The sequence below is a fragment of the Cetorhinus maximus genome, chromosome 16 (assembly GCF_964194155.1).
Source record: "Cetorhinus maximus chromosome 16, sCetMax3.hap1.1, whole genome shotgun sequence".
In the NCBI taxonomy this organism is placed as follows: domain Eukaryota; kingdom Metazoa; phylum Chordata; class Chondrichthyes; order Lamniformes; family Cetorhinidae; genus Cetorhinus; species Cetorhinus maximus.
Window position 1 is genome coordinate 104,132,560 of NC_135894.1, and position 14,695 is coordinate 104,147,254.

General features: G+C 43.9%; 1 protein-coding gene across 3 annotated transcripts in view; it reads left to right on the top strand.

Annotated features, from left to right (window-relative positions):
- LOC144691862 (cell adhesion molecule 2-like) overlaps positions 1 to 14,695 on the top strand; it is a 561,087-nt gene that overhangs the window by 195,710 nt on the left and 350,682 nt on the right. For all 3 annotated transcript variants that reach the window (XM_078560433.1, XM_078560434.1, XM_078560435.1), the window contains exon 4: positions 11,917 to 12,007. In XM_078560433.1, coding sequence (XP_078416559.1) covers positions 11,917 to 12,007 — 91 coding nt within the window. The remainder of the gene's footprint in view (positions 1 to 11,916; positions 12,008 to 14,695) is intronic.

The window sequence follows — 14,695 nt, forward strand, 5'->3', positions numbered from 1 at the left end:
AAAGGAAGGTATCAGTGCGGTGGTGAGTAATGATATAGGTGCAATAGATGGTGATGTGGAATCAGTTTGGGTGGAAATAAGGAATAGCAAGGGGAAGAGGTCACAAGTGGGAGTTATCTATAGGCCTCCGAAGGGTTGCCTCCCTGTAGGACAAAGCATAAATCGGAAAATAATGGAGGCGTGTAAAAAGGGCACTACAATTGTCATGGGTGATTTTAATCTGCATATTGACTGGACAAATCAGATTGGCAGGGGTAACATGGAAGACGAATTTGTAGAGAGCATCAGGGATTGTTTTTTAGAGTTATACATTGCAGAACTTACCCAGCAATAGGCTATTTTAGATCTAGTAATGTGTAATGAGGTGGGATTAATAAGAGATCTTGTAGTTAAGGACCCTCTAGGGGGTAGCAATCACAACATGGTAGCATTTCAAATTCAGTTTGAGGGCGAGCAACTCGGGTCTCAAACCAGTGTCCTCAACTTAAATAAGGGCAATAAGAGGTATGAAGAAAGAGTTGTCTAAAGTGGGCTGGGAAAATAGACTAAGGGGAAGGTCAGTGGATGAGCAGTGGCAGACATTTAAGCAGATATTTCATAATGCTCAGCAAAAATTTATCCCAGTCAAAAAGAAGGACTCGATGAAAAGGATGAACCACCCGTGGTTAACAAAGGTGGTCAAGGAGAGTATACGGTCAATAACTAAGGCATAGAAAGCAGTGAAAACTAGTGGCAGGCCAGAGGATTGGGATTTTTTAGGAACCAGCAGCGGATGACTAAAAAGCTAATAAAGAGGGAGAAAATTGATTATGAAAGTAAATTGGCAAGAAATATAAAAACAAACAACAAGAGCTTCTCCGGGTACATGAAAAGAGAGAGTGGCTAAAGCGAGCTTTGGACCCTTGGAGGATGCGAGTGGAGAATTGATAATGGGGAACAGGGAAATGGCAGATAATTTAAACCAATATTTTGCATCGGTCTTCACAGTGGAGGACACTATAAACATCCCAAAGATATCAGATAAGCAAGGGGCTAATAGGAGGAAAGATCTTGTAACAGTCTCTATCATGAGGGACAAAGTGTTTGACAAACTAATGGGGCTAAAGGCAGACAGGTCACCAGGACCTGATGGGCTGCATCCAAGGGTTTTAAAGGAGGTGGCTGCAGAGATAGTGGAGGCATTAGTCAAAATATCCCAGAACTCACTGGATTTGGGAGGGTTCCTGCAGATTGGAAAACTGCTAATGTGATGCCCCTGTTCAAGAAGGGAGAGAGACAAAAAGCAGGAAACTATAGGCCAGTCAGCCTAACATCTGTCATTGGGAAAATGCTAGAGTCCATTATTAAGGAAGAAATAGCAGGACATTTAGAAAAGCTTAACGTAATCAAACAGAGTCAACATGGTTTTGTGAAAGGGAAATCATGTTTGACAAATTTGCTAGAGCTCTTTGAGGATGTAACAAGCAGAGTTGATAAAGGGGAACCAGTAGATGTAGTGTATTTGGATTTCCAGAAGGCATTCGATAAGGTGCCACATAATAGGTTATTGCACAAGATAGGAGTTCACGGTATTGGGGGTAATGTATTAGCATGGATTGAGGATTGGTTAACACACAGAAGGCTGAGAGTCAGGATTAATGGATTTTTTTTAGGTTGGAAAGACATAACTAGTGGAGTGCCACAAGGATCAGTCCTAGGGCTTCAATTATTTACTATCTATATTAATGACTTGGAGGAGGGGCAGAGTGTAATGTATCCAAATTTGCTGATGATACAAAAATAGGTGGGAGGGCATGTTGTGATGAGGACATAAGGAATCTGCAATGGGATATAGATAGGTTGAGGGGGCAAAAACTTGGCAGATGGAGTTTAATGTAGGAAAGTGTGAGGTCATGCACTTTGGTAGGAAGAATCAAGAGGCAGACTATTATTTAAATGAAGAGAGACTGCAAAAAAGTGCAGCACAGAGGGATCTGGGTGTTCTTGTGCATGAAACACTAAAAGTTATCATGCAGGTGCAGCAAGTAATTCAGAAGGTAAATGGAATTTTGGCCTGTATTGGTAGGGGGTTGGAGTTTACAAAGAGGAAAATCCTGTTCCAACTGTACAGGGTGTTGGTGAGGCTACACCTGGAGTACTGTGTACAGTTTTAGTCCCCGTATTTACGAAAGGATATACTGGCATTGGAGGCAGTTGAATAGAGGAGTTACATTCAGCATTTTCCAATCTAATGGAATCTCCCTGAATCAAAGGAGTTTCGGAAAATTAAAACCAACGGATCAACTTTTTCACTCACTGCTTCTTTCCAGACCTGAGGATGAAGTCCATCTGGACCCGGGGACTTGCCAGCTCACGGTTCCAACAATTTACTCAGTACCACTTCCCTGATGATTGTAATTTTCTTGGGTCCCTCCCTCCCTTACATTTCCTGATTTACAGCTATTTCTGGGATTTCTATCCTCGATATGAAGACCGATACAAAATACCTGCTGAATTGCAGCCTTCTTATTTTCCATTATTAATTCCCCAGACTCACTTTCTATAGGACCAACGCTCACTTTCTTAACTCTTTTCTTTTTTAAAGTGTCTAGAGTAACTCTTACTATTCGCATTCAAATATAACACATTTACAATTTTGGGATTATATTCAGCAGCAACAACCTTCCAATCTTCCTTCGGTTTCGATTTTTCTGTTTTCCTTTGGTGATCAATGTGAGGATGTCTGTTCTGAGGAATGAAGCACAGGGTTAGATACAGAGTAAATCTCCCTCTACACTGTCCCCATCAAACACTCCCAGGACAGGTACAGCACGGGGTTAGATACAGAGTAAAGCTCCCTCTACACTGTCCCCATCAAACACTCCCAGGACAGGTACAGCACGGGGTTAGATACAGAGTAAAGCTCCCTCTACACTGTCCCCATCAAACACTCCCAGGACAGGTACAGCACGGGTTAGATACAGAGTAAAGATCCCTCTGCCCTGTCCCCGTCAAACACTCCCAGGACAGGTACAGCACAGGGTTAGATACAGAGTAAAGCTCCCTCTGCCCTGTCCCCATCAAACACTCCCAGGGCAGGTACAGCACGGGGTTAGATACAGAGTAAAGCTCTCTCTACACCGTCCCCATCGAACACTCCCAGGACAGGTACAGTACGGGGTTAGATACAGAGTAAACTTCTCTCTACACCGTCCCCATCAAACACTCCCAGGACAGGTACAGCATGGGGTTAGATACAGAGTAAACCTCTCTCTACACCGTCCCCATCAAACACTCCCAGGACAGGTACAGCACAGGGTTAGATACAGAGTAAAGCTCTCTTTACACTGTCCCATCGAACACTCCCAGGACAGGTACAGCACGGGGTCAGATACAGAGTAAAGCTCCCTCTACACTGTCCCATCAAACACTCCCAGGACAGGTACAGTACGGGGTCAGATACAGAGTAAAACTCCCTCTACACTGTCCCCATCAAACACTCCCAGGACAGGTACAGCACAGGGTTAGATCCAGAGTAAACGTCCCTCTACGCTGTCCCCATCAAACACTCCCAGGACAGGTACAGCACGGGGTTAGATACAAAGTAAAACTCCCTCTACACTGTCCCCATCAAACTCTCCCAGGGCAGGTACATCACAGGGTTAGATACAGTAAAGCTCTTTACACAGATAGAGATAGTAAGTTTTTCTTTCCTCTCCCCCCAGTCATTGCATGTCAGCCTCAGAAGAGCATCCTTGTTTTATGCATTGTTGTGACATTTTTCAGATACCCTGTGGTCTTTCAGTGTGAAGCATGTGCATGATTGATTTTGTGTTGGACTCTTTGGGATGCTCAGAGGGAGCTAGTTTGAACTTGTCTAAATTCATTTCAGTATGAATCAAAAAGGGAACAGAATGAAAACTGTTTTACCATGGCCTGGATTTGAGGACAAATTCCAGAGTTTAAGACAGTGCCTGTGCTGGAACACACTCGGGGTCAGTCAGTGTTGAGTATTCAGACAAGCACTCTATTGGAGCCCGGTCAGCAGTTTGTTGGGGCTTATGGATCCGGGTTGCACACTTGTTGTGGGATGGCCAAGTTGGTACAATAGATAGAGTTAACCAGCAGACAGTTCTAAGGGAACACATTCTGTTTATTGACAAAGGTACTCAGCAGCTACACCAGTGTGCTTTCAACTCAAACCCTGTCCCCATACTTCAGGCTCTAACTATAGACGATTGACAATAGAGGTAGCCCATTGTGTCTAGTTTTCTGACTTCCCTGACTCCTTTCCACCTTCTCCCAGAAGCTCAGCATTATGAAGCTCAATATCATCCTGAGACGGTTTTTCATCAATAATTCCACAGCTGTGACACTTGTTGTTGTGTGAGGGATGGTCCTATAATGGAAAAGAAAGTGTGCTAGCTTGGTTGCTAAGGAATCTCCAGTTAATTTCTCCATGCCAGCCTTGAATGTTTGAACTGCCCTTTCGGCCAGTCCATTTGAGGAAGGGTGGGTACGGTGAAGTTTTTACATGAGTGATACCTTCGAAGCTGATAAACTGCTGAAACTCAGCATTCGTAAATGCCGTGCTGTTATCAGATACGAGCACTTTAGGTAGTCTGTGAATGGAAAAACTTTGACATAGCTTCTCAATTGTAGCAGAAAACATTGGTGACTTCACCTCATTTATGTCCATCCATTTTGAGTGGGCATCAACAATGAGCAGAAACATTGTTCCCATGAAATGTCCCACATAGTCAATGTGTAATCGTACCCATGGCCTTCCTGGTCACTCCCAAGGGTGTAACAGAGCTGTTGAAGGTAACTTTTGCAATTTTTGACACTGTACACAATTCTTCAATAAGCTCTTTATTTCTCCATCCATCACAGGCCACCATTGATAGCTGTGTGCTACGGTCTTCATTCAGGAAATTCCTAGATGTGCGCTGTGTAGCTCAATCAACAAAGGCTTTCTTCCCTTTGGAGGAACTATCACTCGTGCTCCCCACAATAAGATGCCATCCTGGCTGGTTATTTCATGTCTTCTGTTAAATGACAGTTTCATTTCATCAGATACAGGCTCCTGTGACCAACCCTGAAGCACCTGTTCACGTACTTTGGATAAGACTGGGTCTCGACTTGTCCAATCTCTGATCTGTCTAGCACATACTGGAGATGAATCTAAGAAATTAACCAACAAAACTAGTTCATGTGGAACTGGGACATCCTCACCTTTTTCTTGTAAGAGTAAAGGACTCAGTGCATCAGCGTTTGTACTTTGATTTCCAGGCCTATGGACGGAAGTATACTCGTATGCTGCCAGGATTAACGCCCATCATTGTATTCTTGCTGAGGCTATGTGTGGTATAGCCCTGTCCTCGCTGAACAATCCTAGCAATGACTTGTGGTCTGAAATGATAATAAAATCACGGTCATGTACATACTGGTGAAATTTCTTGACACCAAAGATGATTAATACGCCTTCTTTTTCTATCTGTGAGTATCCCTTTTCGGCTGTGGTGAGCGTTCTTGATATGTATCCTATAGGCCGTTCTGAGTCATTGTCCATTCGATGGGAGAGCACTGCTCCCACTCCGTAGGGAGATGTGTCACATGTCAACACCAATTCTTTCCTCTGGTCACAATGCACTAATAGATCGGACAAGTGCAACAATTGTTTCACCTTTATGAAAGCTTCTTTCTGTGGTGTCACCCAAGACCAACGTTGGTTATTCTTGAGTAGATAATGCAGAGGGGCCAGCACTGCAGACAAATTGGGTAACAAACGCCCATAATAGTTGATCATTCCTAGGAATGGTTTGAGCTCTGAGGCGTTTTTTGGGCCAGGTGCCTCTTTAATGGCTCTCACTTTCTTCCCAACAGGTGGAGGCCCTGTGAATCTACCCAGTGACCCAAATAAATTACCTCCCTCACTAGGAACATGCACTCTTCTTTTTTTAAATGCACTCCAGCCTGTGAGAAACGTTTCAAAACTTATTCTAAGTTTGCCAAATGCTCCTTTTCAGTGAGTCCTGTCAGCAGAACATCATCTAAATAAACTACAATGTGGGACAGTCCCTGCAGTAAACTTTCCATTGTTCTCTGGACTATGGCGCATGCTGAGGAGACTCTGAAAGGCAGGTGGGTATATTGGTACAAGCTCCTATGTGTATTAATTGTGACAAATATCTGGGAGACCTTCTCTAACTCCAATTGTTGATAACTATAATTCATATCAAGCTTCTTATAAGCGGTTCCACCCGCCGGCTTAGCATACAGGTCTTCGATTTTTGGTATAGGGTGTCTGTCCAGTTTAGCCACTTTATTAACCATCAATTTGTAGTCTCCACAAATTTGAAGGCTTTGGTCAGGTTTAAGGACAGGGATTATTGGTGCTGTCCATTCTGAGAATTGCACAGGTTGTATAACGCCCTGTTACTCTAATCTGTCCAGTTCGGTGTCAACCTTCTCCCAAAGTACTTATGGTATTGGTCTCGCCTTCATGAATCGGGGGGGTTGCCTCGGGATCCACATGAAGTTTTGTTTGCAGCTCCTGGATCTTCCCAAGTTCATCCTTGAAGACTGAGGCGTATTTCTGTAGTAGCTCTGGTCACCCACTTGCTCTCAGATGGAAAAGTTCAGCCCATTCTAACCTAATCTCCTTTAGCCAGTTTCATCCAAGGAGGCTTGGCCCCTCACCTGCTCCCACCATCAGGGGTAGTTTAACTGATTGGCTTCTGTTGTGGACAGTAACTCTGCCAACGCCTTTGACTTCGATGTCTTCATCCATGTAAGCTTTCAATTTGGCATCAGCTTCTTCCTAATTTAATTTATATTCACCACAATTCAGATATTTGAAGTTGTGTTCACAAATTACTGTACTGGAAGCTCCTGTGTCCGCTTCCATTCTAACAGGTCTGCCATTTACCTTCACTGTCACATATATTTGTTCTGTTTTTCCAACCTTCAAATTAAATAACGAATAAATATCTGAATTTGCTGCTTCAGGCTCTTCTACATTGTAGATCTCGGGGGGTTTTTTTCTTCTGTGTGAAAGTCTACCTGGCTCTTTCCTCGCACTGTCCCATTCGGTGTCCATTTCAATGACAATAAAAACATTCGATTTTTTTAAACAGCCAGTCATTATCAGGTTATCTGTTTCCACCTTTGTTGCAGTTATTCCTTGCTTTTGCTGCTAAGTCATTTCTTTTTATTTGTCTGCTAGCTGCAGTGGTTTCCCGCTTCTTGGCAGAGTCTTGCATTTTCACACCCTTTTAGGTTGGGGCTTCCCACCCAAAGTGGAGGACGGACCCATTTTGCGCTCCCTGTTTGGCTTTTGAATCTCCGACTGCACTTCCCATGGCCAGTGCTATCTCCAGCACCTTCTTAAAACTCAAACTTATTTCAGGCAGTAATTTCTTCTGAATCATGTCCTCATTCAGGCCGCACACTAAATGATCTCTGAGCATCTCATTTAAAGATGTCCCAAACTCTCAATGCTCTGCTAACTGTTTCAAACTTGCCACATAACAAGCAACTGTCTTCCCCGGGGCTCTATTTCTTGAGTTAAATTTGAACAGTTGTATCGATACCGAGGGCGTTGGTCGGCAGTGACCCTTTACGAGGTTCACTAATTCATCAAAACTTTTCAAAACTGGGGCACTGGGTGCCATCAAACTTTGAAACAAGCCATACTGTTTACTCCCACTCCTGGATAAGAGGATCACTCACCTCTTCTTTTCCCCCACAATGTTGTCACTTGGAAAAAGAACACGAGGCATTCAACATAATGAGACCAATCGCCTGTGGCTGAATCAAAAAGATCAATTCTTCTGAATTCCGGCATTCTGTGAGGGAATTGCTTTGATGATTAGGACAGAAATTCTACTCACGATTACCATACGAGGGACAGCCTGATTTTGTTTCCCTTGATTTCTTTCGTTAACTTGTCTTATTCTCAAAGCCAGTTTATTGTATCTTCGCATTTTCTTTGCTTTTGCCTCGTCGCCAGTTTGTTGGATCCTGGTCACCGGTTAGTTGGGGCTTATGGATCCTGGTTGCCTGCTTGTTTTGGGATGGCCAAGTTGGTACAGTAGGCAGAGTAGGTCAGCAGACAGTTCTTAGGTGGAACACATTCTGTTTATTGATAAAGGTACTCAGCAGCTACACCTGTGTGCTTTCAACTCAAACCCTGTCCCCATACTTCAGGTTCCAACTATAGACGACTGATGTTAGAGGTAGCCTGCGCTACTCCTCTATTGGTTACATAGGATCATGTGATCTTCCTTTATGACATCCTTCTTAAAGGTAAACTACACATTACATAAAACTATAATTACCACACATTCTGACCTGACTGTGCTATAATATCACTAATTGGTGTTTGTGGGAGATGATTAACTGACCGTGATAGACAAGGAGGGTGCCCTGTGATCAACAAGACACAAAGTGAGCAGAGCACCTTCTCGAACTGCTCTGTAAGCAGCCTTTCCTCATGATACAAAGGTCACAGTGACATTAATTATCCAATTTGCATGTTTAAGTGCTGAAAGAACTACAAAAGATTATGAGGGTTGGTGGCCTGACTTGTATTCTCTTGTATTTGGAATGTTTACGGCTGATCTGATCGAGGTGTCTAAAAATGATAGAGGATTTGATAGGGTAGGTAGAGAGAAATTAATTCCTCCGGTGGGGGAGTCCAGAGCAAGTGGGGCAAGACTTTAAAATTCAAGCCAGGTCATTCAGGGGTGATGTCAGGAAGAGCTTCTTCAGACAAAGGAGAGAGGAAATCTGAAACCCTCTCCTCCGAAAAGCTGTTAATTTCTGGAAAATTTGAACTTTCAAGACTGATTTTTTTTTGCTTATGTTGGATTTGGGTGTGAAAGGACATGGAGCAAAGGCTGTATTTACAGAGTTTGTAGTCATCCTGCTGCAGAATCCACACCTAAATAAAAACAGCAAGATTGCTGTTAATAACCACCAACCAACCCCTGACAGTGACATTCAGCTCTTACACATGTGTAGTTTCATTACTTCAGTTTTTAATTTTGCAATGCCATTTTAAAAATGTTACTTTTTTTCTCACTTTCCCTTTCTGTCCATGTCTCCTCTGTTAATCCAATCTTTTTTTCCCCTTTATTTCTGTACTTGTCTTAAAATTGAATTCATATCCATTCTAATTTACACTTTCTTCCCTGTCTTTGTGCTGTTACTTTCTGTGTTTATACTCATTCATACAATGCCGGTGTCGCTGGTAAGGCCAGCATTTATTGCCCATCTCTAATTGCCTTTGAGAAGGTGGTGGGGAGCTGGCTTCTGGATTGCAACTTAAGTGTCTCGCTTGGCCATTTCAGAGGCAGTTAAGGTCAGCCACATTGCTGTGGGTCTGGAGTCACATGTAGACCAGACCAGGTAAGGACGGCAGATTTCCCTCCCTAAAGGGCAGTAGTGAACCAGATGGGTTTTTACAAATATCTGCTAGTTTCATGACCACCATTGCTGAGAGTATGTAATTAATTGAATTTAAATTCCCCCAGTGGGATTTGAACTCATATCTCTGGATCACGAGGTTGCTTGCTCAGTTCACTCATGTCCGAGATACCCTGATTCCCTCTCTTTACCATTATCAGCTCATACCTGCAGCAACTTACTGGGCATTTGTTTGAGTTGAGAAGTACAGGGATAAGCGTAACTAACCACAGATTAGGTGCACTGTTAAAGCAAAACCTGGCTCTTTTGCTTTCAGATCTGTGGAGAAGAAATTCCTTCTGCGACTCTCTTTCTTTGCATAATTGTTTAAGTTTCCCTTATGGGCACTGCCCACTAGAAGCACAGGAGGTTCCAGCCCAAGAACAGGCCAAAACGGATCCAACCAGCCCTCTCACTTCCAACAGCCTTTAATTGCCCAGAGAAAGCACAGCATCAGATTTGCACACAGCAAGATCCCACAAACAGCAATGTGATAATGATCAGATCATCTATTTCAGTGATGTTGGATGAGGGATAAACATTGACCAAGGCACTGGAGAGACCATCACTGCTTTTCTTTGAAAAAGTGTCATGATTTTTTTTTGTTCACCTAAGGAGAGCACATGGGGCCTCCGTTTAACATCACATCCAATCTTCGACAGGACAGCACTCCCTCAGTGCCGCATTGTAACATCAACCGAGATCATGCACTTAAATCTCCAGATTGGGACTTGAGCTCACTGCTTTGTGGCTTCGGGGGAGGAGCACCACCCACTGAGCCACAGCTGACGCTGACTGCAGTTTACCATATTCACTGTGATTTCTGCATTTGAACTATGCTCTGCTCATGTGGTTTGTATTCCCCAGAGTTTAGAAGGATAAGGGGTGATTTTATTAAAGTTTTCAAGATATTAAGGGGAACTACTAAGGGGACAGAGACAAACTATTTCTGCTGGTTGAGGTGAGGTGAGTTACTGTCCTTAACAACAAGACAGCATTTAACCAAGTGAGAATCATTAGAGGGAAAGTTCTCCGCTGGTTGGAGTCATACCTAGCACAAAGGAAGATGGTTGTAGTTGTTGGAGGTCAATCATCTCAGTCCCAGGACATCACTGCAGGAGTTCCTCAGGGTAGTGTCCTTGGCCCAACCATCTTCAGTTGCTTCATCAATGACCTTCCTTCCATCATAAGGTCAGAAGTGGGGATGTTCGCTGATGATTGCACAATGTTCAGCACCATTCACGACTCCTCAGATACTGAAGCAGTCCATGTGCAAATGCAGCAAGATCTGGACAATATCCAGGCTTGGGCCGACAAGTTCCAAGTAACATTCGCACCACACAAGTGTCAGGCAATGACCATCACCAAAAAGAGACAATCCAACCATCGCCCTTTGGCATTTAATGGCATTACCATCACTGAATCCCCCACTATCAACACCATGGGGGTTACCATTGACCAGAAACTGAACTGGACTAGCCATATAAATACTGTGGCTACAAGAGCAAGTCAAAGGCCAGGAATCCTGTGACGAGTAATTCACTTCCTGACTCCCCAAAGCCTGTCCACCAAGGTACAAGTCAGGAGTGTGATGGAATACTCTCCACTTGCCTGGATGAGTGCAGCTCCAACAACACTCAAGAAGCTTAACACCATCCAAGACAAAGCAGCCTGCTTGATTGGCACCCCATCCACCACCTTCAACATTCAGTCTCTCAACCATCGACAGTAACAGCAGTGTGTACCGTCTACAAGATGCACTGCAGGAATTCACCAAGGCTCCTTAGACAGCACCTTCCCAACCCACGACCACTACCATCTTGAAGGACAAGGGCAGCAGACAGATGGGAACACCACCACATGGAAGTTCCCCTCCAAGCCACTCACCATCCTGACTTGGAAATATATCGCCATTCCTTCACTGCCGCTGGGTCAAAATCCTGGAACTCCCTTCCTAACAGCACTGTGGATGTACCTACACCACATGGACTGCAGCGGTTCAAGAAGGCAGCTCACCACCACATTCTCAAGGGCAACTAGGGATGGGCAATAAATGCTGGCCCAGCCAGTGACACCCACATCCTGTGAACACATTTTAAAAAAGACAGGAACCAGGTGGCATAGACTAAAGATTAGAACTTGACCTTTCAGTAGTGGAATTGGGAAACTGATGGTGTTTGGAAATACCTTTTGCAAATGGCAGTTGATGCTCAATCAATTGTCAATTTACAACCTGAGATTGGTAGAGATCTAATGTATTTCGAGGTATGGAGTGAAGATGGGTAAATGGAGTTAGGTCACAAGTCAGCAATAATCTTATGTTCTTTTATGATCTCATTCAAAGGTGGAACAAGCTCGAGCTGATGAATGGTCCAGCTCCTGTTCCAATCCACCTATATCTTACCATCTGTGATATTTTATCAAATGCATTTCATATTATATATGCCTTGTTTACATTTATTACAGATGTACCTTCGGTGAAGATTGACTTCTCCAGGAACTTTGCACGAGAGGGTGATGAATTGAGGCTAGAGTGTCGTGCTACTGGGAATCCAACGTGAGTAAACATTCTTCAGTATTAACAATGGTCCTGCTCCAGGATTCCTGCCCCTGGATTTCCTGACTTCATCTCCAGCCTCGGTTGATGATGTCGAAATATGAATGTACTTTACAGGTGGCTGTTAGCTGGTTATAGAATAGCAGTGGATGAGCTGAATTGCAGATAAGTGGGTTATGAGTTCCATAAGGTTGTGCTGCTGCTGACAGCCTCCTATGTAAAACCATAAAATGACACAGCAAGAGCTGGCCCACTGTTTCTGTGCTGGTTCTTTCAAAGAGCTATCTATTTAGTCTCACTTCCCTGCTTATTCCCCACAGCCTAACAAATTTCTTCCTTCCCAGTATCTATTCAATCCCTCTATGAATCTGCTACCAGCGCTGCTATAAATGCTGGCCCAGCCAGTGAAGCCCACATCCCCTGAATTAATTTTAAAAAGCACTCTTTCACATCATAACAACAGGTTGCATTAAAAAAATGATCCTCATACCACCCTGGAATTTTTGCCAATCACTTTAAATCTGTGTGCTCTGATCACTGACCCTCCTACCACTGGAAACAGTTTGCTTTCAAACCCCTCCATAACCTCACCCCTCCCTATCTCTGTAAGCTCCTCCAGCCCCACAATCCACTGAGATCCACTGTGCTCCTCTAATTCTGGCCTCTTGAGCATCCCCAATATTAATCACTCCACCATTGTTGGCCGCGCATTCAGTTGACTGGGCCCCAAGCTCTGGAATTCCCTCCCTAAACCTTCCACCTCTTGAACTCACTTCCCTCCTTTTTGAAACTCCTTAAAATCGTCCTCTTTGACCAAGCTTTTGGTGATCTCATCTAATGTCTCTTTATGTGGTTCAGTGTCATACTTTGTGTTATAATGTTCCTATGAAGCACCTTAGAATGTTTCATTCTGGTTAAAGGTGCTGTATCAGCATAAGTTGTCTCTCTCTATTTTCTCGATCAAAACCTCTCACTCCTGCTCATGTATTAAAGTCGGGACATCACTGCTCTGGAGAAGGGATATAGAGATGAGAAAAAAAAAGTGATCTTTGGAATGTGACTGGCCTGATTCAAATTTGTAAGATTATAAAGGGAATTGAAAAACATTCACCTTGATTAAAGATTCAACTCCCTAATATCAATATAGACATTAGACGATGAGATGGTGGGTCAGTGGGATTGAGGGAAAAGGCCGGAAGGTGGGATTGAGGGATATGGGGAGAAGGTGGGTAGGTGCGGATCAAGGGATATGGGGGGAGGGTAGTAAGTTTGAAATGGTTTGAATTTGTTTCACCTTTGTATAAAAGCTATTCTGCAATAATTCCTGCTGAATTCAGCTAGAGCGTGAATGGGAAATAATGGAGCAGCCTCGGCTGAGAGAATATTTCCTTGCTGCTGTACTCAAGCCCTGGCAGGAGAGGAGCAAGAACTGGATTACTTCAGCCGCATGAATATGGAAGAAAAGTTGAGGAATTAAAGCATCTAAAATAGACTAACCATGTTTTGTAATTTAAGGGGGAAATTTGCTGTTTGAATTTGTGCTGTGTGTGTGCTGAGTGTGTGTGGAGTGTGTAGTCTGACCTCAGACCAAGCACTATCACTGTGTCTCATACAGCTGCTCAGAGATGAAGTAAACAGCTGACAATCTGAAATGAGTTCCAAATGTCAAGTCTGTTCTGAGTGGGCATGAACAGTCCTTTATTTTCATCTAATTTAACGTTAAATTGGCAATTTCACTCAAAAATGCCACAGGTTGGCTGGTATCAGGAATGGAAAAATGTAAAATACATTATAGTCACCCGAGGTTAAAGCTGAACTATATTGATAGGAAGGTGTAGAGGGAGCTTTACTCTGTATCTAACCCCGTGCTATACCTGTCCTGGGAATGTTTGATGAGGACAGTGTAGAGGGAGCTTTACTCTGTATCTAACCCCATGCTGTTCCTGTCCTGGGAGTGTTTGATGGGGACGGTGTAGAGGGAGCTTTACTCTGTATCTAACCCCATGCTGTACTTGTCCTGGGAGTGTTTGATGGAGATTGTATAGAGGGAGATTTACTCTGTATCTAACCCCGTGCTGTACCTGCCCTGGGAGTGTTTGATGGGGACAGTGTAGAGGGAGCTTTACTCTGTATCTAACCCCGTGCTGTACCTGACCTGGGAGTGTTTGATGGGGACGGTGTAGAGAGAGCTTTACTCTTTATCTAACCCCGTGCTGTACCTGTCCTGGGAGTGTTTGATGGGGACAGTGTAGAGGGAGCTTTACTCTGTATCTAACCCCGTGTTGTACCTGTCCTAGGAGTGTTTGATGGGGACGGTGTAGAGGGAGCTTTACTCTGTATCTAACCCCGTGCTGTACCTGCCCTGGGAGTGTTTGATGGGGACGGTGTAGAGAGAGCTTTACTCTTTATCTAACCCCGTGCTATACCTGTCCTGGGAGTGTTTGATGGGGACAGTGTAGAGGGAGCTTTACTCTGTATCTAACCCCGTGTTGTACCTGTCCTAGGAGTGTTTGATGGGGACGGTGTAGAGGGAGCTTTACTCTGTATCTAACCCCGTGCTGTACCTGTCCTGGGAGAGTTTGATGGGGACAGTGTAGAGGGAGCTTTACTCTGTATCTAACCCCGTGCTGTACCTGCCCTGGGAGTGTTTGATGGGGACGGTGTAGAGAGAGCTTTACTCTTTATCTA